General features: G+C 53.4%; 1 protein-coding gene across 3 annotated transcripts in view; it reads left to right on the top strand.

Moving 5' to 3' along the window:
- The window catches only part of Slc44a2 (solute carrier family 44 member 2 (CTL2 blood group)), a 29,487-nt gene extending 4,652 nt beyond the window's left edge, over window positions 1-24,835 (top strand). Inside the window, exons 1-23 of one of the 3 annotated variants that reach the window (XM_070002273.1) lie at window positions 9,997-10,122; window positions 10,577-10,625; window positions 12,184-12,257; window positions 12,345-12,429; window positions 13,141-13,225; window positions 13,347-13,457; window positions 13,738-13,798; window positions 13,889-14,012; window positions 14,143-14,226; window positions 14,322-14,434; window positions 17,188-17,319; window positions 17,459-17,558; window positions 17,655-17,747; window positions 18,292-18,376; window positions 18,707-18,969; window positions 19,050-19,144; window positions 19,636-19,739; window positions 19,856-19,929; window positions 20,022-20,092; window positions 20,233-20,321; window positions 22,360-22,444; window positions 22,853-23,017; window positions 23,271-23,357. In XM_070002273.1, coding sequence (XP_069858374.1) covers window positions 10,086-10,122; window positions 10,577-10,625; window positions 12,184-12,257; window positions 12,345-12,429; window positions 13,141-13,225; window positions 13,347-13,457; window positions 13,738-13,798; window positions 13,889-14,012; window positions 14,143-14,226; window positions 14,322-14,434; window positions 17,188-17,319; window positions 17,459-17,558; window positions 17,655-17,747; window positions 18,292-18,376; window positions 18,707-18,969; window positions 19,050-19,144; window positions 19,636-19,739; window positions 19,856-19,929; window positions 20,022-20,092; window positions 20,233-20,321; window positions 22,360-22,444; window positions 22,853-22,974 — 2,136 coding nt within the window. In that variant the 5' untranslated portion in view covers window positions 9,997-10,085 and the 3' untranslated portion in view covers window positions 22,975-23,017; window positions 23,271-23,357. Of the gene's footprint in view, window positions 1-9,996; window positions 10,123-10,576; window positions 10,626-12,183; window positions 12,258-12,344; window positions 12,430-13,140; window positions 13,226-13,346; window positions 13,458-13,737; window positions 13,799-13,888; window positions 14,013-14,142; window positions 14,227-14,321; window positions 14,435-17,187; window positions 17,320-17,458; window positions 17,559-17,654; window positions 17,748-18,291; window positions 18,377-18,706; window positions 18,970-19,049; window positions 19,145-19,635; window positions 19,740-19,855; window positions 19,930-20,021; window positions 20,093-20,232; window positions 20,322-22,359; window positions 22,445-22,852; window positions 23,018-23,270 lie in introns of those variants that run through there. The other 2 variants (XM_070002274.1, XM_070002275.1) reach the window with 2 other exon arrangements.
- The last annotated feature ends 519 nt before the right edge of the window (window positions 24,836-25,354 follow it).

Raw genomic sequence — 25,354 nt, 5'->3', positions numbered from 1 at the left:
GTGTGTGTGTGTGTGTGTGTCCTGTGTCTTGGGGCTTGAACTCAGGGTGTGTGTGTGTGTGTGTGTGTGTGTGTGTGTGTGTGTGTCCTGTGTCTTGGGGCTTGAACTCAGGGCCTTGGCGCTGTCTCTGAGCTTTTTTGCTCAAGACTGGTGCTCTACCACTCAAGCCACAGCTCTGGCTGTTGCTGGTTTATTGGAGAGAAGAATCTCATGGACTTTCCTGCCCGGGCTGGCTTTGAACCTTGATCTTCAGATCTCAGACACCTGAGTAGCTAGGATGACAGGCGTGAGCCACCGATGCCTGGCTGTTTTCGTCTTTTCTTGCGGTGGTAGGGATGGAACCCAGGGCCTTGCACACCCGTGGGCCTCTGCTTCGTAGCTGTCATCAGCCCCTCACATGCCATATAAAGTCTAGAATTCTCCTGGCACTCGTGGCTCACGCCTGTCATCCTAGCTACTCGGGAAGCTGAGATCTGAAGATCCAGGTTCAAAATCAGCCGTCGGGAAAGTGTGTGAGACTCTTCCTTTTACCTACCAAAAAGCCAGAATTGGGGCTGGGAAGGTGGCTCAATGGTAGAGCGCTTGCCTCGCGTGCATGAGGCCCTGGGTTCAATTCCTCAGCACCACATAAGCAGAAAAAGCTGGAAGTGGCGCTGTGGCTCAAGTGGTAGAGCGCTAGCCCTCAGTAAAAATGCTCAGGGACAGCGCCCAGGCCCTGAGTTCAAGTCCAGGACTGGCACGCAAGCACAGACAGACAGACAGACAGACATATTACAGGATTGGGGCTGGGGTGTGGCCCTGTACTGATAAGACCCCAGGCCCATTCCGCAGCACAAAAGCAGACAAAGGTTAGGGGCCAGAAATCTAAGGCTGTGGTGTATCTTGTCTGCTGCAGACAATGAATGTCTGTCTGGGTAGAAAGGAAAAGGAAATTGAAAAGAGGAAGGCACCCTCCCCGCCCCACCGCTTTGTCCCTGAATATGAGGGTACCAGCAGAGTGATTTGTGTGTGAAGTACAGTTTTTTGTTTTGTTTTGATTGGCTGTGGGGCTTGAACTCAGGGCCTGGGCACTGTCCCTCAGTTCTTTAGCTCAAGGCGAGCGCTCTACCACTTGAACCACAGCGCCACTTCCTGCTCTTTCTGATTATGTGGTGCTGAGGAATTGAACCCAGGGCCTCATACATGCAAGGCAAGCGCTCTACCACTGAGCCACCTTCCCAGCCCCTCACGGACTTTCTTGTCTGGGCTGGCTTTGAACCATGATCCTCAGATCTCAGCCTCTTGAATAGCTGGGATTACAGGCATGAGCCACCAGTGTGTGGCCCGAGATTCTTACCTCCTCCAATTAAGCACCAAAAAGCCAGAAATGGTGCTGTGGCTCCAGTAATGGAGTGCTAGCCTTGAGCACAGAAGCTCAGGGACAGTGCCCAGGCCCTGAGTTCCAGCCCCACCACTGTTACTGGAGAAGATAGGGTAAGGAGGGGTCAGAGGCGGAGTGTGTAGGATCTGATGGGTCATGGAGAGGATTTGGCATGTTGCTCTAAGAGAGCACCGAGAAGGCTGACTGATGCATTCATGTTGCTTTGAGGGTTCAGGAACTGCTGTGGGAACAAGACGTGGCCAGGAGCTAGGTTCAGGGTAAGGCCTAATTATTGGAGGTTATTATCTGATTGGGAATTCACCAGCAGTCTTGGGCTGGACGCTGGTGGCTCACACCTGTAATCCCAGCTACTCAGGAGGAGATTGAGGATTGTGGCTCATATCAGGCCAAGGCAGGAAAGTCCAAGGGACTCTCATGTCCAACAAAACACCAGAAAAGGGGAAGTGGTGCTGTGGCTCAGGTGGTAGAGCACTTGCCTAGAGCTGAAGAGCTAAGGGAGGTACCCAGGCCCAGAGTTCAAGCCCCAAGACCAAAAAACAAAAAACAACAATAAAACAGCCTTGGGCAAAACCTGCAGCCCTTTAGGGCCCAAGTCTAAGAAGAAAATGGCTTGCTTTGTTGTCTGGTGCATACCACAGACACTCTTACTTTTGTCGTTTTGACCTGGAACCTGGGATTTCCAAGTGCTGGGATTACAGGCGGGTGCTACCACGCTTGGCTTTTTTCTCTTTAGTGCTCCTGAGCTTCCCTCCGCAGCTACTGTCCCTGAACCCCTTGTCAGAGATGCATGTGAGCAGCTGAGATGCTCATTCCCCCCAAGCCGAGACGTCTGGAAAAGCCGGGCTGTGGCTCGGCTGTGTGGGTGTGGCCTTGGCCTGCTGTAGTTCTTGAGGACTTGGCTGGTGTCCACAAGCTGTGGGGGCTGGGTGGCATTTGATGTCCTGGCAGGAACGTTGTGTCTGGCCAGAGCGGATCATTCTCCTTATCTCCCACGTCCACCGTGCTGGGTGGTGGACCAGGCCTTCTGTCCAACCCGGCTGGGAACCCAAGGTCACCTTACCCCCACCTAGCTGGGCTTCCAGCCACCGCCGACCTCCTAGCTGGTCCCCCCGTCCCTAGCCTCTCTCAGGGTCGTGGCCTGTTTTCTAGAGCTCACAGACGGTGTGGGGTATAAAGACAGTTATTGAACCTTGAAATTCAAGTCGAAAGCCAGAAGGCTGTATCTGATCATGCCAGGAACATGTGACAGTATATTCTCTTGGTTGGTTTGAGGCAGATGCCAGCCTCCAACTCTGGATCCTCCTGCCTCAACCTACCTGATGCTTGGGATTAGAGGTGTGCAACACCATACTCAACTTTCTCACACTATTCCTTTTATAAAAGTTTTATCTGCCAGGCCTAGTGGCTCACGCCTGTAATCCTAGCTACTCAGGGGGCTGAGATCTGAGGATTGAGGTTCCAAGCCAGCCCAGGCAGGAAAATCTGTGAGACTGTTACTTTGAATTAGGTACCAGACAAACAACCTGAAGAGGAGCTGTGTTCCAAGTGGTAGTGAATGTCTTGAGTGCAAATGCTAAGGGACAAAGCCCAGGTCCTGATTGCAAGCCCTACTGAGATCTGAGGTTCAAAGCCAGCATGGGCAGGGAAAGCCGTGAAACTCCGAGCTCCAATGAACCACCAGATAATCGGAAGTGGCGCTGTGGCTCAAATGGTAGAGCGCTCGCCTTGAGCTGAAGAGCTGAGGGACAGCGCCCAGGCCCAGCGTTCAAGCCCCACGACCAACAAAAAGAAAAGAAGAAAACAAGTACTGGCTTCGTTTCAGTTGCCAGCTGCCAGTCCTCACCTCATTTGGTTCAGGCGGGGCATCCACGGTCCCCACCGCAGAGAGGAAAAAGAAGGAAGTTGTGGTGGGCAGAATAATGGCCCCGAAGATGTCTTGCTGGTAATTTCCGCAACCAGAGCAATGGACTGGTTTTCCTGGCCACAGAGGAGCTTAGCTGGGTGAGAAAGGGGGTGATTCTGCTTCCCAGGCGCCTGAGTAAAGGAAATCACAGGAGGTGGCTCCTGGGTGGAGGAGGGAAACTGAGGTAGGCCTGATGGGGCTGCTGACTTTACAGATGGGCTAGAGGCGGGGCTCAGCGGCAGGGGGCGTGGCTGGAGGCGGGGCTCAGCGGCAGGGGGCGTGGCTGGAGGCGGGGCGGGGCTTGCTGGGTTTATCGATGGATGGAGGTGTGGCTCGGTGGGGGCGTGGCTCTCATGGGGCGGGGCTTGGCAGCAGGCCTGTGGTTCAGTGGTAGCCGGGTGGCTCTCAGGGTGTGAATCTGAGGTGGGTGTGGCTTGGCTGTGGGCGGGGCTCGTGCGTATGGGGGCGGGGCTAAATGTCAGACCACCTGCCTAGCAAGCCAAGGCCCTTGGAGCTCATTCCTCACTCAGAACTGCCTCCAGCACCAAAAAGCAAATAGATAAATAAAAGGTGGAGGAAGGAGCTGCCTCTAGAACTTAGGATAGAATGTCCCTAGTATCAGGACATTCCAGAGATTCCACAACTAATCAGAGAATCTGGAATCCGGGAATAGAGCGTGGCAGACACTGAATTGCAGAGATAAAGTTAATCACCTGGGGATGGGTGGGGCTCTGGGGCGGGAGAGCCGCCTGGGTTCGGTCTCAAGCAGCACCAAAAAAGAAAAAAAGAGGAAAAAAAGAATACATTTATTCTGTCCAGTTGTTGAAATTTTATCTCTCTCCCTTCCTTCCTTCCTTCCTTCCTTCCTTCCTTCCTTCCTTCCTTCCTTCCTTCCTTCCTTCCTTCCTTTCTCTCTTTCTCTCTGTCTGTCTCTCTGCTATTCAGGAGGTAGAGACAGAAGGCTGGAGATGTCAACCTGGCTAAATTAGAACTAAAAAAACCCTGCGAAACAAAAGGAGCTTTGCCACGAAGCTACACCTCATCCTTTTGCATCAGTAATTTTTCAGATAGGGTCTCGTGCTTTTGCCCAGCTCTGGCTTGGACCACCATCTTCCTAGCTTTACCTCCAGAGTGACTAGAATTACAGGTGTGAAAGATCGTGCCTGGCATCTTGTGCTTGCTTGGAGATGGAGTCTGGGTTTGTAAGCCCAGGCTGGCCTTGAACTAGGATCCCTGAAGCAAACACCATACAGTGAGATTGGCAAGATTCGGCTCCTTCTCATCCTGCAGAGTTGGCTCAGGCTCTGGTGATGAGAAACCATTAATATTGACCACGCCCCTTCCTTCATCCCCACCCAACTGAGGTTAATGGGCGCTAATGGAAGCCAGCGGAGGGTGAGACCAATGCTCTCTCTGCCATGGAGCCAGGCCCAATGCCAAGCCCAGGCCGGACGCCTCTCCCTGCATGTGTCCTCTCTCACAGAAGAGTAACTTAGCATTCTTCCTCTGCCCAAGAAAGCTATGGGAGCCACTCCCTCGTGTTCTCCCTGCCCTTGCTTGGTTGGCCTGCTCACGATCTTGCTCAAACATCCTCCCACTCACCCTCTCAAAACAAGGGGTGACCTGGCCAAGATGCATTCCCCCCTGAGCCTTGGTTTCCCTGCTGTAGAATGGATTGATGTCAAAAATTAATGTCATAGCATTCGTTGGGGCGGGGAGGAGGGCGGGGGGGGGGGGCAGAGGGGAACATGTGCGCACGCGTGCGTGTGCGCACTCACGCGCGTGCACACACACACACACACACACACACACACACGTGCTGGTCCTAGGTGTTGAACTCAGGGCTTGTGCCTGAACTTTTCTGCTTAAGGCTAGTAGTGCTCTACCACTTGAGGCACGGCTCTACTTCAGGCTTTGTTTTTGGTGATTAATTGGAGATAAGAGAGAGTCTCAGGGGCTTTCCTGCCTAGGCTGGCTTTGAACCGTGATCCTCAGGTCTCAGCCTCCTGAGTAGCTAGGATCCACTGGCACCCGGCTTCCAGTAATTTATTATATGTCTCCTCCCACCCTGCCCTACTGACTTTCCTGTTGGTAAATGTGTGTGTGTGTGTGTGTGTGTGTGTGTGTTTTCTTTCTTTCTCACTCATCTTTGTCTTTTTTTTTTTTTGGCCAGTCTTGGTACTTGAACTCAGAGCCTGGGCACTGTCCCTGAGCTTCTTTTCCTCATGGCTAGCACTCTACCACTTGAGCCACAGCGCCAGTTCAGGCTTTTTTTGCTTATGTGGTGCTGAGGAATTGAACCCAGGGCTTCATGCATGCAAGGCAAGCACTCTACACTGAGCCACCTTCCCAGCCCTTCTCCCCCCCCCCCCCCCCCCCCCGCTCCCTTTTTTTTTTCTTTTGTAGGTTGTAGGCTGGAACTCTGGGCCTGGGCGCCATTCTTCAGCTCAAGGATAGTGCTCTACTTGAGCTACTTTTGGTTTTCTGCTGGTTTTTTGGAGATAAGAGTTTCACGGATACTCGGCACCGGTGGCTCATGCCTGTAATCCTAGCTACTCAGACGTTCAAAGCTACTCACAGTTCAAAGCCAGCATGAGCAGGAAAGGCTGTAAGACTCTTATCTCCAATAAACCACTCAAAACTGGAAGTGGCGCTGTGGCTCAAGTGGTCGAGGGATCGCCTTGAGCTAAAGAGATCAAAATAAAACAAGAGTCTCATGGACTTTCGTGGCCAGACTCGCTTTGAACCCAGATCCTCAGATCTCAACCTCCTGAGTAGCTAGGATTTACAGGTGTGAACCAGGGCCGGGTTCCCACTCCATCCCCCCCACCCCCCAGCTGGTCCTGGGGTTGAACTCAGGGCCTGGGCACTGTCCCTGAGCTTCTTTTGCTCAAAGCTAGCATTCTATCACTTGAGCCACATCTCCACTTTCAACTTTTTGGTGGTTTATTGGAGATAAGCGTTCATGGACTTTCTTGCCTGGTTTGGTTTTGAGTGTTGATCCTCAGATCTCAGCCTCCTGAGTAGCTAGGATTATAGGTGTGAGCTACTGGCACTAGACTCAATCTTTTAGTTGTTTTTGAGACCTGGTTGCCCTTGAACTATGTACATAGCTCAAGGTACTGGTCACAGTTTTGAGTTTTTATATATTTGCATGATTAATCAGTGTGGAATTTGTTTTGTTATGTATCAGGGTGATGTTAAATTTACTTTCTTTTAAGTAGACTTCAGGCTTACGGAAGGAAAAGATTTATGCTTTTCTTTGTAGACTGAAAATTCTACCTTTTTCTCACATTAAAGTCTTTGAAGTAAAAAGACATGAAGACTCATGCCTGTAATCCCAGCTACTCAAGAGGCTGAGATCTGAGGATCATGGTTCAAAGCCAGCCGGGGCAGGAAAAGTCTGTGAGACTCTTTTTTTTTTTTTTTTTTTGTCAGTCGTGGGGCCTGAACTTTAGGTCTGGGCGCTGTCCCTCAACTCTTCCGCTCAAGGCTAGCGCTCTACCACTTGAGCCACAGCACCATTTCCAGCTTTTTCTGCTTATGTGGTGCTGAGGAATCGAACCCAGGGTTTCATGCATTGGAGACAAGCGCTCTACCACTTGAGCCACCTTCCCAGCCCCTACTTCTAGCTTTTTGATGGTTAATTGGAGATAAGAGACTCCTGGACTTCCCTGTCGGGCTGGCTTAGGATGAGCCTCAGAGCTCAGCCTCCTGAGTAGCTGGGATCACAGATGTGAGCTTTCTTCCATCCCTCTTTTTTTTTTCAGATTGGATTTCAAATTTTCATCTTCACTCCCTGCAGACCAAGATCCTGCTCCCTCTTTGCATAGCTGGGATTTAAGATGTGCACCACTATGCCCAGCTTGTTTGTTGAGATGGAGTCTTGTTAACTTCTTCATTTTTTTTTTTTTTTGGTCGGCTGTGGGGCCTGAACTCTGGGCCTGGGTGCTGTCCCTCAGCTCTTCAGCTCAAGGGGAGCGCTCTACCACTTGAGCCACAGCACCCCTTCCGGCTTTTTCTGCTTCTATGGTGTTGAGAAATTGAACCCAGGGCCACCTGCATGTAAGGCAAGCGCTCTACCACTGAGCCACCTTCCCAGCTCCTTGTTAACTTCTTGAGTAGGCTTTGAACATTGATCCTCCTCATTTGTGTCCCCTGAGTAGCTGGGATTACAGTTGGGGGCCCCTATGCATAACGATTTCTTCGTGGCACTGGGATTTGATGTGGGGGTCTCACCTGTAACTTTACCTCTGAGCTGCATCTCCAGCTGAGGAAGCTATGGTGTTTAGATAATTGATCAGGGACGCCTTCCCAGAGTGTGATATTTCATAGAGGCCTGCGGCTAGGTGTCCTGGTATGTCGAGAAGAGTTTCTATACAGCTGGATCAGAACAGCCAGTGCAAAGGCCCTGAGGCAGTGAGGTTCCTGGTGATCCTGTGATATTGCCCAGAGGCCAGTGAGGCTGGAGGGGAGCCCGGCCAAGGGGACAGCGGGAGGAGGTGAGGGTCTGAAGGTGACAGGGCGTATGGCGTGCTCATGATTTTATGTATTCACAGCACCTTTGACTAGATACTGTGACAGTTATGGAAGATGAGATGGTCTTGCAGCTTAGTGGAGTTTGTCTGGAGGTCTAGGCAGGAAATGACTGGCTGTGAGGAACCTTTGGGTTCTGGATGGTTCTAAAGGCTGTGAACTTGAAAAGAAAGGGCCCCCAGGTTCCTGGCCTCAGCTCCTGGAAGGCTGATTGGGGGGCAATCACAAGCTTGGAGGACTGGAGGTGTGGCTCGAGTGGTGAGGGGCGTGGTCAAAACTACAGACGTGGCCTAAGCCGGGGACTCAAGAGATAGGGGTGTGGCCAATGCAATGGGGCGGGGTCAGTACCATAGAAAGGGACTCAAGTGGTGGGGGCGGGGTCAATACGGTGGGGGCGGGGTCAACAGGATAGGGACTCAAAGTGATGGGGCGTGGCCAATACGGTGGGGGCGTGGTCAAAGCCACAGAGAGGGACTGAAGTGGTCAGGACCTGGTCGATTCAGTGGAGTGTAGACAAAGCTATTTGGATGGGAGTCAAGTGGCAGGGCGTGGTCAAAGCAGTGGGGGCGTGGCCAAAGGCACCAGAGGTACTCGAGTGGTGGGGGTGTGGCCAAAGCAGTGGGGCGTGGTCAAGAAGCCATAGGGGCTGGGCTCAAGATGTGATCCTGACAGTGGGGGACCTGGCTCTAGCCGTAGAGCACCCACCAAGCAAGTGCAAAACCCTAAGTTCAAACCCCAGTGAGTCGCAGCAGGCGCACAGAGCAGGCTGGCCTGTGGCCTCCTGAGGGACTGGTGCACACAAAGGTCTAGCCCAGACATTTGGGAACCGGTGGTGGGGACCCGGTAGGTGTGGTGCTGGGTCTTGGTGATCCCTGAGGGACTGTGTAGGTGAGAACAGTAGAGGCCTGTGTCTGGGCCGAGCTGAGCTGGGTGGGGTGGACCGGCTGGCCCTGGCCTGCAGGGATTCTCACAACCACAGGAGTTCTTTGGGAGTTCTGTTCACCCAAGGGCATGGCTGAAGCCTGAGGCTCAGGGGTCAGATGGGGCCTCTCACAGAGGCCTCTGGGAGGCCGTCACATTTTCCCTAGGGACCAGGTGAGTTAGTGAGCGCAGGCCTCCTGCCTGAGGTGGAATTCCGGAGATAGCACCAGGACCATCATTATGTTTGATTGCTTTGGGTGTTTTTGAGACAGAATGTTGCTATGGAGTCCATGCGGACCTCTGATTCACAATCCTGCGTCCTCAGCCTTCCAAGTGCTGGGATTACAAGTGTGCATCAATGGGCTGGGAAGGTGGCTCAGTGGTAGAGCACTTGCCTTGCATGCCTGAGGCCCTGGGTTCAATTCCCCAGCACCACATAAGCAAAAAGAAAAAAAGCTGGAAGTGGCGCTGTGGCTCAAGGGGTAGAGCACTAGCCTTGAGCTGAAGAGCTGAGGGACAGCGCCCAGACCCAGAGTTCAGGCCCACAACTGGACCCAAAAAACAAAACAAAAAAACAAGTGTACATCAGCACACCAGGCTATTGAGTTATTTATCTTTGTGTTTTTAACTTTTGTCTGGGACCGGGGCAAAGTATGGTGGACTGAGACCTCCGCCCCTGTGAACCAAACATAGATCCTGCTTCTTTAAGTTGATTTGTTCATGGGAGTGTATGTATGTGTGTGTGTGTGTGTGTGTGTAGGGGTGGTGAGGGGTTTGACCACGTGTTTAAATGCTCAACCATAAAGCAAAACAAAACTCCAGTCTTTGGACTATTCACCCCCAAAACACCCCCAAAACCCCCTCGTTGCAGATTCCTTGGTCTTTAAGTGTCTGCCTGTGCCTCAGTTTCCACAGATGCAGAAGTGGAACCGGGGTTGGTGGAGATGCAGGCAGGGCGTCCGGGTGGGTGGGTGGACGTGTCCCCCGCGGTGCAGCCGCAGGGAGGAGGGGGGCTGGGCCCTGGGAGGGGCGGGTGGGGCGCGGAGAGCTAAATCGGGCCTTGGGGTGAGCGGCAGGAGCAGCTGCAGGTGTCCGCCCCGCTCCCCGGCCCTCCCCCCCGGCCCTCCCCGGACCCCCCCCGGCCCTCCCCCCTGCCCTCCTTCTCCCTCCGCTCCCGGCTGGTCTGACCGGTTTGGGCCGCCCCGCCTGGCACTAGGCTGGGCGGAGTCACCGCCTGTCGCCCGCCGGGGCCGGTCAGTGTCTCCCCGGGGACCCGGGAGCGTCCAGACCTGGGGAGCTGGCCGGCTGGCGGGGGCCTTTTGGGGGGGCTGGACGCCCGCAGGGATGGGGGGCGATCGGCAGCATTACTACGGGAAGCACGGTAGGCCGGAGGTCCCTCCTTCCTCCCCACCCCCCCCTGCACCCCGGACTGGCCGTCCAGGCCGTCGCCTCCTGGAGATGGGGGGCACTCGAAGCACCCCCCGACCCCCGCCCCAATCTTGGGCTAAGTCTCCCCGAGACTCCTGCAGACACGCTCTTCATCGCCCCGCTTTGAACTGTCCCCCTGGTCCCCTTGGTTCATGGGGGGGTCCCCCTCTTTCGCCCGCCCCCTCAGTGGTGATCGCCAGTTGATCATGACTTTGTTCATCGTTGGTGACTCCCCTTTTTGGAGCTTTGTGCCAATTGTGTGTGGGGGTCCTGGGGGGAGGTCAGGTCATAGGTCCAGGGCCCCCTAATGATCAAAGCTTCTGGGGCACTTGGGGCGGGGTGGGGGGCACACCCCCAGTTCCGGGTCCTCTGAGACACCTAGTTTTTTTTTTTCTGATGTCTTACAGGGACTCCACAAAAGTATGACCCTACCTTCAAAGGGCCTATCTACAACAGGTAAGGGCACTTCCTGCGTTCCTGGGGTGGGGAGGAGGGTGGTGGTGGAGGGGGACCCCCCTCCCAACTCTTTCCAACCCTCTCCCCATCTGACTTCCAACTAACTGGTGAGAAGTATTTTGCAGCCTGCCACAAGGACTAGTTTGTTTAATGCACAAAGAGTCTTCACAAGCGGGGTTTGCTTGGTTGGTTTTTGGGTGCCAAACCCAGAGGCTTGGCGGACTGACACCCTGATCGCCTTTACCACCCAGCGTGGCCCCGCTGCTGCTCATGTTTGCTTTCCTTCTCTGTTATTTTTCTCTTTTCTTCTGTCTTCCCTTCCCTGCCTTTTTCTTCCCTTCTCTTCCCCTTTTCTTTCTTATTCTCCCTCTTTTTCTTCCTCTTCCTCTTCCCTTCCTGTTCCCTGTATTATTAGTGTGTGTGTGTGTGTGTGTGTGTGTGTGTGTGTGTGTGTGTGTGTGTGTGTGTGTGTGTGTGTGTGTGTGTGTGTGTGTGTGTGTGTGTGTGTGTGTGTGTGTGTGTACAGATGTTTGGACTCAGGGCCTGGGCCCTGTCCCTGAGCTTTTTTTGCTCATCTGGTACTCTACACTGGAGCCACAGTGCCACTTCCGGCTTCTTGGTGGTTCATTGGAGATAAGAGTCTCACAGCTCGCCGGGCACCGGTGGCTCACGCCTGTCAGCCTAGCTACTCAGGAAGCTGAGATCTGAGGATCGCAGTTCAAAGCCAGCCTGGCAGGAAAGTCTGTGAGACTGTTCTCTCCAGTAAACTCCCCAGAAAAAGCCCGAAGTAGCTCTGTGGCTCCAGTGGTAGAACGCTAGCCTCGAGCACAAAGAGGGTCAGGGACAGTGCCCAGGCCCTGAGTTCAAGCCTCAGGACTGACCCCAAAATAAATAAATAAAAGAAGAGTCTCACAGGGCTGGGAGGTGGCTCACTGGTACAGTGCTCTCCTAGCATGCATAAAGCCCTGGGTTCGATTCCTCAGTGCCACATACTGATGTGGCTCAACTGGTAGAGGTAGAGTGCTAGCCTTGAGCAAAAGAAGCTCAAGGACAGTGCCCAGGCCCTGAGTTCAAGCCCCAGGACTGGCATCAGAAAAAGAAACAGAGAAATGCCAGGCGCCAGTGGCTCATACCTGTCATCCTAGTTACTCAGGAAGCTGAGATCTGAGGATCCCAGTTCAAAGCCAGCCTGGGCAGGAAAGTCCAAGAGACTCTCATCTCCAATTAACCATCTGAAAAATGGAAGTGGCGCTGTGGCTCAAGTGGTAGAGCGTTAGCCTTGAACTGAAGAACTGAAGGACAGCGCCCAGGCCCAGAGTTCAAGCCCTATAACCAACAACAAAAAAGAAGAGGAGTCTCAGATTTTCCTGTCTGGGCTGACTTCAAACTTCCCATCTTCACATCTCCGCCTCTCGATGAGCCACTGCCATGGGGCTCCAAATAGCATTGAGATATCAGCATACAGTAGGTGTAGCCTTTTGAGCTCAGGAAAGTGGGCACAAGTGTGTCCCCATGCTACGTCCACAGGGCGTGTCCTGACGCTCTTCCTCCTCCCCAGGGGATGCACGGATGTCATCTGCTGCGTGATTCTGCTCCTGGCCATCGTGGGCTACGTGGCTGTGGGTATCATAGGTGGGTAGGATTTGGCGCTGTCTCTGGGGCTGGGCAGGGCTGGGCTGAGGAATGGCAGGGTCTCAGTGTCCCGGGTTCTCTCCACAGCCTGGACTCACGGGGATCCCCGGAAGGTGATCTACCCCACTGATAGCCGGGGCGAGTTCTGCGGACAGAAAGGCACAAAAAACGCGTGAGTCTGCCTCCCCAGGACCTGCTGGGTTGGGGAGCCAAAGAAGGGCTAGTGAGCACAGGGAAGGGTCTAGGCTTTTCCTATTGCTGGTCATCTATTTAGTCCTATCAGTGAATTATGGGTTTCCTTTAGTATTGGGTGAAGATGGATTCGAGGACCCTTTGCAGAGATTAAAATTCGGGGTGCTCATGTCCCTTTTTGATTTATTTATTTAGTTAATTTTTGTCAGTTGTGGGGCTTGAACTCTGGGACTGGGTGCTGTCCTTCAGCTCTTCAGCGCAAAGCTATTGCTCTACCACTTGAGCCACAGCGCCACTTCTGGTTTTCATAGTGGTTTATTGGAGTGGTTTATTTTCTGCTTGGTGCTGGTTTTGAACAGAGATTCTTGGATCTCAAGAATAGCTAGATGGACAGACATTAAATCGTGAATTGCAATAGCTGACACCATGTAAACACGATGTAAACAGTTGTTACATTGTATTTTTAAAGGAATCCCAAGGAAAGGAAGCTTGTACAATGTGTGTGTATATGTATATATATATGTGTGTGTGTGTGTGTATATATGTGTGTATATATATATACACATTTATTTATTATAATCGATCCATTTCTTCCCTTGTGCTACATTGCCAGCCAATGGTATTGTTTTCCTGATGCTTTTTATATAGGGTGGCTTGGGAAATCTTGACTCTTTCCATTCTTCAACCTCAGGAATAAACCCTTCCTGTTTTATTTCAACATTGTGAAGTGTGCCAGCCCCCTGGTCCTGTTGGAATTCCAATGTCCCACTCCTCAGGTATCCTGTCCCCTACCTGCCCCTGTTCCTTTTCCTACTTCCCATCACACAGCACGGATCCTGTGTCTACCCTTCCCTGCCCTGCCCTGTCCTGTCCATCCTCATCCTTCTGTCCTTCCAGATCTGCGTGGAACAATGCCCGGACCGCTACCTCACATTCCTCAACGCGCGCAACTCCAGAGACTTTGACTACTACAAGCAGTTTTGTCTTCCTGGCTTCAGTAACAATAAGGTGAGGGACTTGAACTCAGAGCCTGGTCACTATCCCTGAGCTGCTTTTTTTTTTTTTGTCAGTCATGGGGCTTAAACTCGGCCTGGGCGCTGTCCCTCAGCTCTGCAGCTCAAGGTGAGCGCTCTACCACTTGAGCCACAGCGCCACTTCCAGTTTTCTGGAGATAAGAGTCTCACGGTCTCTCCTGCCCGGGCTGGCTTTGAACCATGATCCTCAGATCTCAGCCTCCGGAGTAGCTAGGATGACAGGTGTGAACCACTCTCTCTCTCTCTTTTGCCAGGGGGTGGCCGAAGTGCTTCGAGATGGCGAGTGCCCTGCGGTCCTCACCCCCAGCAAACCCCGTGAGTGTGGCGTGGGTGAGGGCAGGGACAGAGCTCGGACCATCTGTGGGGCCGGGCGGTGACACGCTTCTCTCCCTCTGCTCCATCCAGTGGCCCAGCGGTGCTTCCCTGCCATCCACGCCCACAAGGGGGTCCTCATGGTGGGCAACGAGACGACCTACGAGGACGGGCTGGGATCTCGGAAGAACATCACGGAGCTGGTGGAGGGCGCCAAGTGAGCCCCCCCACCCCCAGCAGCGTCACTGTCTCCTGGGTGGGGATAGGGTCGACACTTTGGAGGGGAAGGGGCACAGCCTGATGGGAGAAATGGAGGCTGATCTGAGCCTCCTCTGTCTTCCCTCCAGGAAGGCCAATGGAGTCCTTGAGGCCCGGCAGCTGGCCATGCGGATATTTGAAGATTACACAGTGTCCTGGTACTGGATTGTCATGTAAGTGACTTTGGCTCCGCCCTGGAAGCCACATTTGCCAGGAAGTGGGGAGATCTGCTGACACTCACCCCTTTTCCCTCCATTTTATCCCCCAGAGGCCTGGTCATCGCCATGGTGTTGAGTCTCCTCTTCATCATCCTGTTGCGCTTTCTGGCTGGCATTATGGTCTGGGTGATGGTCGTCATGGTGATTCTGGTCCTGGGCTATGGTAGGTGGCCTTCCCTTTCCTGTGGGTGGCGGGATTCTCGTGCCCCTTGGTTGTGGCAATGGCCTGACGAGATTTAAGCCATAGTGGGGAGCTAGTAGCTCACACCTGGCATCCTAGCTACTCAGGAGGCTGAGCTCTGAGGATCGAGCTTTGAAATCAGTCTAAGTAGGAAAGTCCATGAGGCTCTTCATGTGCAGTTCAGCAGCAGCTGGAAGTGGAGTTGTGGTTCAAGTGGTAGAATGCTGACCTTGAGCGAGCGAGAAAAGGAGGATCTGAGTTCAAGCCTCAGGACTGTGAGAAATGAGAGGTGATCAATGGGCTCGAGGCATTATTGGGGGACAGAGCTGCGGGGTGCTCCAAGTGGGAACAGAGGCAGCAGCAGTGGACAGGTGTGGGTAGAAGTTAAAATATTGGGGGCAGTCACAAGGTTAGGACCTGGGAATTCAGGGTGGGGGGAGGGTCTGTTCAGAGAAGGCGCTACACGTGGCTGTGAGCATGGGGGAAGAGTCACATTCCGAGAAGGAGTGTAATAAGGCAGGAATTTGTATGTCATACCAGGAAAACAATACAGCATTGCGGAAAACAGATTTTTGTAAACAGGTGGGGACACAGGGCAGGGACTTAGTCAGCAAGCTGACTAGGAGACCTTAGAAGTCTTGGCATAAGAATAATTTTACTGGCCAAGCGCCGGTGGCTCACGCCTGTCATCCTAGCTACTCAGGAGGCTGAGATCTGAGGATCTCGGTTCAAAGTCAGCCCCGGCAGGAAGGTCCTAGAAACTCTTATCTCCTGTAAACCACTCAGAAAACCGGAATGGTGATCTGGGTCTAGAGCGCTAGTCTTGAGCTAAAGAGCTGAGGGACAGTGCCCAAGCCCAGAGTTAAAGCCCCACAACCAACAACAACAACAAAATAATAATAATTTTACTTGGCATCTGGGTGAAGATGTTTATGTTAGTTTGTTAGGTTTTTTTTTTTTTGGTCGGTCATGGGGCCTGAACTCTGGGCTTGGGCATTGTCCCTGAGCTCTCCAGCTCACAGCTAGTGCTCTGCCACTTGAGCCACAGTGCCTCTTCTGGTTTTCTGGTGGTTCATTGGAGATAAGAGTCTCACAGAGCTGGGCGCCGGTGACTCACGCCTGTAATCCTAGCTACTCAGGAACTCAGGAGGCTGAGATCTGAGGATCGTGGTTCAAAGCCAGCCTGGACAGGAAAGTATGTGGGACTCTTATCTCCAATAAGCCACTAGAAAACCGGAAGTGGTGCTGTGGCTCAAGTGGTAGAGCACTCGCCTTGAGCTGAAGAGCTGAGGGACAGCGCCCAGGCCCAGAGTTCAAGCCCCACGACTGACCAAACAAAGAGTCTCACGGACTTTCCTGCCCAGGCTGGCTTTGAACCTTGATCCTCAGATCCAGCCTCCTGAGTAGCTAGAATTACAGGCATGAGCCACTGGCTCCCAGCTGTGTTAGTATTGTGTGTGTGTGTGTGTGTTGTTCCAGGGCTTGAATGAGGGCCTGGGTGCTGTCCTACCTTGAGCTTTTGTGCTCAAGGATACTTCTACTTCTTTTTTTTTTTTTTTGCCAGTCCTGGGGCTTGAACTTTTGCTTGCTAGGTGAGCACTCTACCATTAAGCCATATTCCCAGCCTTCAAGGATACTCCTTTTCTTTTGGGTCCGGTTGTGGGGCCTGAATTCTGGGCCTGGGCGCTGTCCCTCAGCTCTTCAGCTCAAGGCAAGCGCTCTACCACTGAGCCACCTTCCCAGCCCCTTCAAGGAGACTTCTATATCTCTAATCCCATCCTTTGGGAGGCTGATGTGGGAAGATTGAGGGTTCAAGGCTTGCCTGGGCTACAGAGAGAGACCGTGTCTCAAAAAACAAAACAAAACAACAAAACAAAAAAACCAACATTGGCTGGGAAGGTGGCTCAGTGGTAGAGTGCTTGCCTAGCATGCATGAAGCCTTGGGTTCGATTCCTCAGCACCACATACACAGAAAAAGCCGGAAGTGGTGTAGTGGTGCTGTGGCTCAAGTGGTAGAGTGGTAGCCTTGAGTAAAAAGAATCTCAGGGACAGAGCCCAGGCCCTGAAGTTCAAACCCCAGGACTGGCAAAAAAAAAAAAAAAAAAAATCAGCAACAACCCCTAAAAGAAGCTCTTTAACACAGCGACTAGGGATAAACACTCTGCTTCATGACAGGTGTTCAAATCCTGGCTCAGCTACTTTCTTGAGCAAGTGATTAAAGGCATGGTGTGTCCCATCTGCTCCTCAGTGTAAGGAGTATAATTCCTGTTTACTCTGTAGAAGGCGCCAAGAGAAGGTGATAAGGGGGAGATAAGATCAGGGAACAGCCGGGGGAGCCAGAGGTGTTGCTCAGGAAGCCATGTGTCACACTCCGACTGCTAATTTAACTTCTCCCAGATGATAAATGCCTTGGCAACTCAATCTGAGGACCAGATCTCAAAATGTTTATGTCAGTGTGTTGGTGCCATTGCCTGTAATCTCAGTACCCAAGAGGCGGAGACAGAATGATCCCTAGTCCGACTGATTTGGAGCCCCCGGGCTGGCGATCCTCAGATCTCAGCCTTCTGAGTAGCTAGGGTTATAGGTGTGAGCCACTGCACCCAACTTCCTTCTAGCATGGGGTGAGTGGGGTGGGCTATTACTTCTGTTTGTTGAGGGGGGGCAATTCTATCTGTTTTGCAAAGTTGGGCGGTAGGGAGGAATAGTGAATGGACTGAGGTTTGGATTTTGTATAGGAATCTTTCACTGCTACATGGAATATTCCCGACTGCGCGGTGAGGCTGGCTCCGACGTGTCTCTGATAGATCTTGGTTTCCAGACAGACCTCCGAGTGTACTTGCACTTAAGACAGACCTGGATGGCTTTCAGTGAGTCGCAGCGTCGATCGCACTGTTGTAATGAAGCCTTGGGGTTGGGTGTGTGTGTGGGGGGAACAGGGCAGGATAGGAGAAAGGAGACAGGGCAGGATGAGGTGCCCGAGTAGCTCATCCCCCCTCCCACTTGCAGTGATTATTCTGAGTATCCTGGAAGTGATTATCATTTTGCTACTCATCTTTCTCCGCAAGAGAATTCTCATTGCCATTGCGCTCATCAAAGAAGCCAGCAGGTGAGAGGCCCAGGGAGTTTGGGGGATGGGGGCCCTGGCTGGAGTTGTCTTCTAGGGCTGTTTAGATCCTGATGCTGCCTCTCTTGTCTTCCCCAGGGCTGTAGGGTACGTCATGTGCTCCATGCTCTACCCGCTGGTCACCTTCTTCCTGCTGTGTCTTTGTATCGCCTACTGGGCCAGCACTGCTGTGTATCCATCATAATAAGCCAAGGAAAGCCAGGTTGGGGGCGTGGCTTCATATAACGAGTGTGATCCAGCATGAAGGGGTGTGACTCAAGTGTCAGGGGCGTGGTCCAGCAGTAAGGGGCGTGGCTCAATGGTAAGAGTGCCAGCCTAGCAAGTGCCTAAGGCCTGGAGCTCAAACCTCTCCTCTTAAAAAAAATAAAGGGGCTGGGAAGATGGCTCAGTGGTAGAGTGCTTGCCTGGCATGCATGAGGCCCTAGGTTCGATTCCTCAGCACCACAGAAGCAGAAAAAGCTGGAAGTGGTACTGTGGCTCAAGTGGTAGAGTGCTAGCCTTGAGCTGAAGAGCTGAGGGACAGCGCCCAGGCCCAGAGTTCAAGCCCCATGACTGGAAAAAAAAAGGCAATAACAAACTTGACGAAGTGGTATGCAGCTTTTGGGGAGTCGGGAAGTGGTTGGGGGCAGGGCTGGAATCTAGTGGGAATAAGGCTTCCCATAATGCCCTGGGATCCTCAATCCCAATATCTCAAGTTCCTTAATGCCCCATCCAGCTTTCTGTCCACTTCTAACGAAGCTGTGTATAAGATTTTCGATGACGCCTCCTGCCCACTTGTTGGGAAAACCTGTAACCCTCAGGTGGGTGTCCCTAGAGCGGTGAGGGTCGCTACTGGCCGGACCTCTGGGTGTTTCCAAACCTCTTGTCCCACCTGGAGGTTATTCGGCAAATCATAGGCTGGTGTTACAGGAGTGTGCTACCCTACCCACCCCTGCTACTAGACCCACCCCTGCTACTAGACCTTTTTCTTGATCCATTTGATAGCCTCTCCTGCTTCTAGTACCCCTTAGGTGCATTCTACAAGTCGTTCTCCTGAGCCCTCAATTCTGTGACTTCAGTGTGATTCCTCCCTTATCCCCCAGTGAATTTCTGGTCCCTGTATTCTCACTCGGTACCGTGTCCCTCCCCAGAACTTCCCCTCCTTGAATGAGTCGCGTCTCTGTCCCAATGGCCGCTGCCAGTTCGCCTTCTATGGCGGTGAGTCCGGCTATCACCGTGCTCTGCTGGGGCTGCAGATCTTCAATGCCTTCATGTTCTTCTGGCTGGCCAACTTCGTGCTAGCGCTGGGTCAGGTCACCCTGGCAGGGGCCTTTGCCTCCTACTACTGGGCCCTGCGGAAGCCAGATGACATGCCTGCCTTCCCGCTCTTTTCTGCCTTTGGCCGGGCGCTCAGGTAAGACAGGGAGCGGACAGGATGGGTTGGATGAGTTTTCTGGCTCCACCCTTGACCCCCCGGCCTCCGATTCATCGCAGGTATCATACGGGGTCGCTGGCGTTTGGTGCCCTCATTCTGGCCATTGTGCAGATCATCCGAGTGCTGCTTGAGTATTTGGATCAACGCCTGAAAGGTGTGGACCCACTGGCTCTCACGGGGGAGGCGTGGCTAAAGGGAAGGCTAGGATTGGTTCTTGCTGAGAGGGTGGGCGGAGCCAAAGTAAGCCCCTGGCTCACGGAGGGCAGCGTGGATAAATGGAAGGCTAGGATTGGTTCCTGTTGAGAGGGTGGGCGGAGCCAAAGTAAGTGGGACTGTGATTGGCTTCTGTTTGTGTGGGATGGGATTGGGGCGGGGTGTGTGTGTAAGAGGGGAGGGAAATGTGGAGCTAAAGAGCTTCTGTGATTGGTTCCTGACCTGGCAGATTCTCTTGATAGGCCACTGGGATGGATTCCTTCTGCTGAGGGGGGCGGGTCAAGAACCCTGGCATGGGTTCCTTGTAGGTGGGAAGGATTAAGGCTTCCCTGGATCAAGTTTCCTTTTCCTTGGGGAGTTTGGGGGGAGGGGGGGGTGACTTGGTCCGGAAAAGTCTCCTCACCTCTGCATCCCTTCCCCTTTCTCTTCCAGCCGCAGAGAACAAGTTTGCCAAATTTCTCATGACCTGTCTCAAGTGCTGCTTCTGGTGCCTGGAAAAGTTCATCAAATTCCTCAACAGGAACGCCTATATCATGGTGAGTGGACCTGGGACCGTGAACCTTCCCACCAGCCAGCTCCTGATGGTGGGAGACCCTCGCCTCCCCCCTCCATCGCCCCGCCAGTGGGCCTGATCCCTCCTCTTCCTCTCCAGATCGCCATCTACGGCACCAACTTCTGCACGTCTGCCAGGAACGCCTTCTTCTTGCTCATGAGAAACATCATCAGGTCAGGGGAGACGTCCTCCTCTCTTCCTCTCCTCCCCTCCTCCCTAAGTCCTTGAACCCACATGGACGTGTGCTCCTCCCTGTCCCCTGCAGAGTGGCTGTCCTGGACAAAGTTACCGACTTCCTGTTCCTGTTGGGCAAGCTTCTGATTGTGGGTAGTGTGGGTGAGTGCACCATCTAGTTTGTTCCCAAATCTGGGAGCTGGTTGAACTTGAGAACCGCTGCTAGTCCGCATGTCACCCTGTGTGACGACAGGATGTGTTGATGATAGCGCTCAGCCACTTTGGTTTCCTCCTCTCTCCAGGGATCCTCGCTTTCTTCTTTTTCACCCACCGAATCCGGATTGTGCAGGATACAGCTCCGCCTCTCAATTATTACTGGGTGCCTATCTTGGTATGGATCTCTGGGGACACTGGGAAGTCTAGGGAAGAGGACCTGTTGGGATTAGCTTGGCTTCCTGTAGACCAATGAGGATGAAGATCTGAGGTGGAGCACTGATTATTTATTAAGAGGACAAACAATTACTGTCCTATTGTCTATCAGGTCTTTGTGTGTGTGTGTGTGTGTGTGTGTGTGTGTGTGTGTGTGTGTGTGTGTGTGTGTGTGTGTGTGTGTGTGTGTTAGAGGCTTTACAGTTTAGAGGAAATGGCCACTAAGCAACATGGTAGTGCCTGCCTGTAATCGCAGCATTGGGAAGGCATAGAACATAAGATTGAGAGTTTAAGGCTGGGAAGGTGGCTCAGTGGTAGAGCACTTGCCTTGCATGCATGAGGCCCTGGGTTCGATTCCTCAGCACCACATAAGCAGAAAAAAAAGCCGGAAGTGGCATTGTGGCTCAAGTGATAGAGCGCTAGCCTTGAGCTGAAGAGCTGAGGGAGAGCGCCCAGGCCCACGACCAGACCCCCCCCCCAAAAAAAAAAAAAAAAGATTGAGAGTTTGGAGCCAGCCAGGACTAGTTGGTGAGAGGCCCTGTCTCAAAAAAATGCCGGTGGCTCACGCTTGTAATCCTAGCTACTCAGAGGCTGAGATCTGAAGATGGTGGCTCGAAGCCATCCTGGGCAGAAAAGTCCCCTTTAGACTCTCATCTCCAGTGAACCTCTCAAAAACCAGAAGTGGCGTTGCGGCTCAAAGTGGTCCAGGGCGAGCTTTGAACAAAAAAGTCCAAGGACAGGACTCAGGCCCTGAGTTCAAGTCCCACAACCAATCCCCCCAAAATGTGATTATTAACTGGAACGTGCCACCAGCACAACTCCACAGTACAAAGAAATATTAGGTGTTGTGGTTGGAGGGTCTGCGCAGGTTGAATCTGAGTGCTGAGGGTAAAGGCAAAATCCAAGCTGGGGGAACTGTAAGTATGGAGGCCCTGAGGCAGGACCCTACCAGGAACAAATGTGAACCAGTTAGGCTGATAGAAGAGTGAAAAGGTGAAACTGAAGGTCAGGTGCTGTTGAGTCAGCCTTTAATCCCAACTACTTAGGAGACTGAGATTCCAAGGTTTGCAGTTTGAAACTAGCCTAGGCAGACAAACGCCTGGACACTCTTAGCTCCATTTAATCAGCAAAAAGCCAGAAGTGGACCTGTGGTTCAATTGGTAGAGTGCCAACCTTGAGGGAAAAAAACTAAAGCTGAGCACAAGGTTCTGAATTCAAGCTCCAATACTGGCACGCACGCATGCAAACACACACACACACACACACACACACACACACACACACACACACACACACACACACACACACACACACACACACACACACACACACACACGGTGGGGTTAAGCCACAGGGAAGTGACAGGGCCGTGGAGAGAATGAGTCTCCTCCAGGAATGGTGTAGGTCCTAGGTTCTGGTGACCTAGATTTTTATCTCACTTCCTCTTTGCTATTAGTCCCAACATGAGTAACTAACTGGTCAAGTTATTGAATCGCTCTAATGTCCACTCAGCTTCAGCCAGTAAGTGTGAATCTGGCCGTAGCAAGGGATAGAGCAGGACGTGATGACAGCTGGGTGTGGTTCGTACTGCTGTAGTTCCAGCCACTTGGGAGGTCGCAAGCAGGAGGATCTCATATTTAATGTCAGCGCTGGTGGCTCACGCCTGTAGCTGGAAGGCTGAGATCCGAGGATCGCAGCTCAAAGCCAGCCTGGGCAGGAAAGTCTGTGACACTCTTGTCCAATGAACCACCAGAAAATGGAAGTGGCACTGTGGCACAAGTTGTAGAAGCACTTGCTTTGAGCTGAATAACTAAAGGACAACACCCAGGCCCAGAGTTCAAGCCCAATGATCGACTTAAAAGAAAAATATCACAAGGAAAAAAACCATGTTGAGTAGGCTGGGAAAGTCAAGATCCTAGCTTAGGGAGGACAGGGTGGGCGAGGGTTTGTGTGGGCAGGAGTTGGGGGTGCACACTGGCAAACCCTCTTCCTTTACCTAGACGGTGATCGTCGGATCCTACTTAATCGCTCATGGCTTCTTCAGCGTCTACGGCATGTGTGTGGACACGCTGTTCCTCTGCTTCTGTGAGTGACCCCTCCCCCCAGCCCTGCAGGGCCCTGACCCCTTCACTAGAGTCACACCAATCCCTGCCTCCATGGCCCCCAGGCCCCGGCTGCCCTTTGTCCTGGGGTCCCAGCATGCCTTCCCTGCTTCCTCACTGTGCTCACGGATGGCTCTTCCCCTCTTTGGGGGGGGTCCCCTGGATTTGGGAAGTTTTCTGGCTTCGTTGGGGTTGGGGCACCTGTGGCTGTTACTAACTCTGATTTCTCCATCTGTCTCCCCCCCCCTCCCCGCCTCGTTTCTTTTCCTTTCTTTCCTTCATGCCTGCTGGCCCTCCCCTGTTCTTCCCTCCCTGCCTCCCCTCCTGTCCCCCTCCTTTTCCTGGCTACCCCAATTTTCTCCCCCTGCCGGTTGGTGCCCGGGGGGCCCAGGTGAGGACCTTGAAAGGAATGACGGCTCTCAGGAGCGACCCTACTTCATGTCGCCCGAGCTGAGAGACATCTTATTGAAGGGGAGTGCGGAGGAGGGCAAGCGGGCGGAGGTGGAGGAATAGAGACAGACAGACCGATGTGTTCCTGGTCATCCAGAGGGTCCAGGTGGCCTCTCTTTGGAGACCCCCGGGGTGGGGGGCAGTGCATGCCAACGTGGGGAGGAGACTTAGTGGCCTGGGAGTATGGGGGGATTGTGTGAACCCCCATCTCGCCTCTCTCTCCGAGCCTCGTGTGTCTCGCATTCTAACCCACTGATGCTTCTCTCATGGCCCTCATTGCCCATGCCCTGTCTGCAGAGCTCCCCCCATGCCCGGGGGGCCGGCTCTCATGCCAGCCGCTCTGTGGCCTTTCTTTCTAGTGGAGGACCTGGAGAGGAATGACGGCTCCGCGGAGAGGCCTTACTTCATGTCTTCGACTCTCAAGAAACTCTTGAACAAGACCAACAAGAAGTTGGCTGAGTCCTAAAGGCCAGGGCCTCTGTCGCTCTGTCCACCTCTACCACCCCCGCCACCCCCCCAGGGTGCTCAGAGGGCAGCTGGGTCAGGACCCCCCTGCACCCCTCCAAGCCTATCGGACTTCACCTGATGTCCTGTCACACTGCCTCTCTGTGCCCACAGCCACGTTTTACAGTAGCCAGAAAGGACACCGTGAGTCACCCCAGCCCCTCCAGGTCCGGATGGTGACGAATCCCGTTGGGAGGTGACTCCATCTCTGCCTGGCTCCTGCGTGCTTCCTGGCTGCTTCTCCACAGTGGATGGGAAAGACTGAGCGGGAGGAGGAGGAGCTGCTGGAGCCGAGCTCCGCCCACTGGGTGGCGCCAAGCTCCGCCCACTGCCCCCTCCCCTGTGGGCCAAGGCCCCATCTCCACTGGTTGAACAATTGGCCCAAGGGCCCTCCCATGCATTTCTGGAGGACTTTTTAACCTGGACCTGCATTAAAGGGTCTAGTAGCTTTTCTTCCATCGGCCTCCACAGCCGGATGGCTATGAAATGCCCCTTAGTGCCTTCATTGTTTTCCGCCCAGCCAGGGGTGGCCGGGCTGGTGTGTGTGTGTGTGTGGGGGGGGGGTCGGGGATGGAGATCTGGCTTAAGAGTTCCCATGAGGGACCCCAGATGGAAGGAGAGGAGTTGGGGAGCAGGCTTGAATAGTCAGACCTAGCAATGGATCTGTAATGGAAATTGCAGGCAGGCTGGTTTGGCTGGCTTGGCTGGCTGGAAGCTCAGTTTCCCCTCTTCCTGTGCCTGTGTTCCATGCTGCGCTCTTGGGTAAGGAAGAAAGGGTCTGGCTGAGTGCTAATCCTAAATACTCAGGCGGCTGGGTATTTAGGGTTGACTAGCTGGAAGTGCCAGGTGGCAGTGGCTCAGGCCTGTCACCCTAGCTACTCAGGAGGCTGAGATCTGAGGATCCAAGTTCAAAGCCAACTCAGACAGGAAAATCCATGAGACTCATCTCCAATGAACCACTCAGAAAACCGGAAGTGGTGCTGTGGCTCAAGTGGAAGAGCGCTTGCCTTGAGCTGCAGAGTTCAGGGACAGCGCCCAGACCCAGAGTTCAAGCCCCACGACCAACACACAAAGAAGCTGGAAGCGGAGCCACGGCTTAAGTGGTAGAGGACCAGCCTTGAGCCAAGAAGCCAAGGCACGGCTTCTTGAGTTGAGTGCAAGCCCCAGGATCAGCATTATGCACACACACACAGACACACACACACACACACACACACACACACACGCCTGCCTAAGGGAAAACCCTCTGCCTGTTCATCACAAACCCTGGGGATCCTTTGCCAAACTTGTCATATGTCCTTTGCCATATGCTAGGATCCCAGGGGGAGACTGCCTGCCCCCAGCCTGCCCGCCCCTCCTCCCAGCCCTCCCCGTGTCTAACTGCATACAAGCCCCGAATAAAGTGCCTCTTGTACAGCTACCAGGCCTGGTGTTTGTGGGGGTTGCCGGCTCCCATGGTCTGGGATGGTTTTTGCAAAGGGGAGGGGCGGGGCGGGCAGGAAGCCCACTGTCTGCTGGCCGCGCCAGGTCCCCTGCCATCCAGGCAGCTCAGATTTCTCCTGGAGGCGCCTGGGAAACAAATGGTCTTTATTAGGCTTGGATCCCTGGAGTCCCAAGGCAGCCATGTTCCTCCCACGTCCTCGGTCATGTGCCCTGGACACGTCCTCCAGGGTCCCCTCACCTGAGGCCCCATAGCCAGGCTGGCTGCCAGTGCACTGCTGCCCTCTGCTGTCCGACATTGGCATTGTCCTAAGCAATAAATGAAGCTTGGCGCCCGGGGCTCATTCCTGTAGTCCTAGCTGCTCAGGAGGCTGAAAGCTGAGGATCCAGGTTCAAAGCCAGTATGGGCAGGAAAGTCTGTGAGATGTGTCTCTCCAATTAACTACCAAAAAGCTCTACCACTTGTGCTACACTGCTCAACTCCCAGCACGTAGCTATA

Source organism: Dipodomys merriami, unplaced genomic scaffold, assembly GCF_024711535.1.
Source record: "Dipodomys merriami isolate MVZ:Mamm:240054 unplaced genomic scaffold, mDipMer1.0.p SCAF_6, whole genome shotgun sequence".
Taxonomy (NCBI): Eukaryota; Metazoa; Chordata; class Mammalia; order Rodentia; family Heteromyidae; genus Dipodomys; species Dipodomys merriami.
Note: the sequence above shows the minus strand (reverse complement) of the source record. Positions and strands in the feature narration are given on the sequence as shown.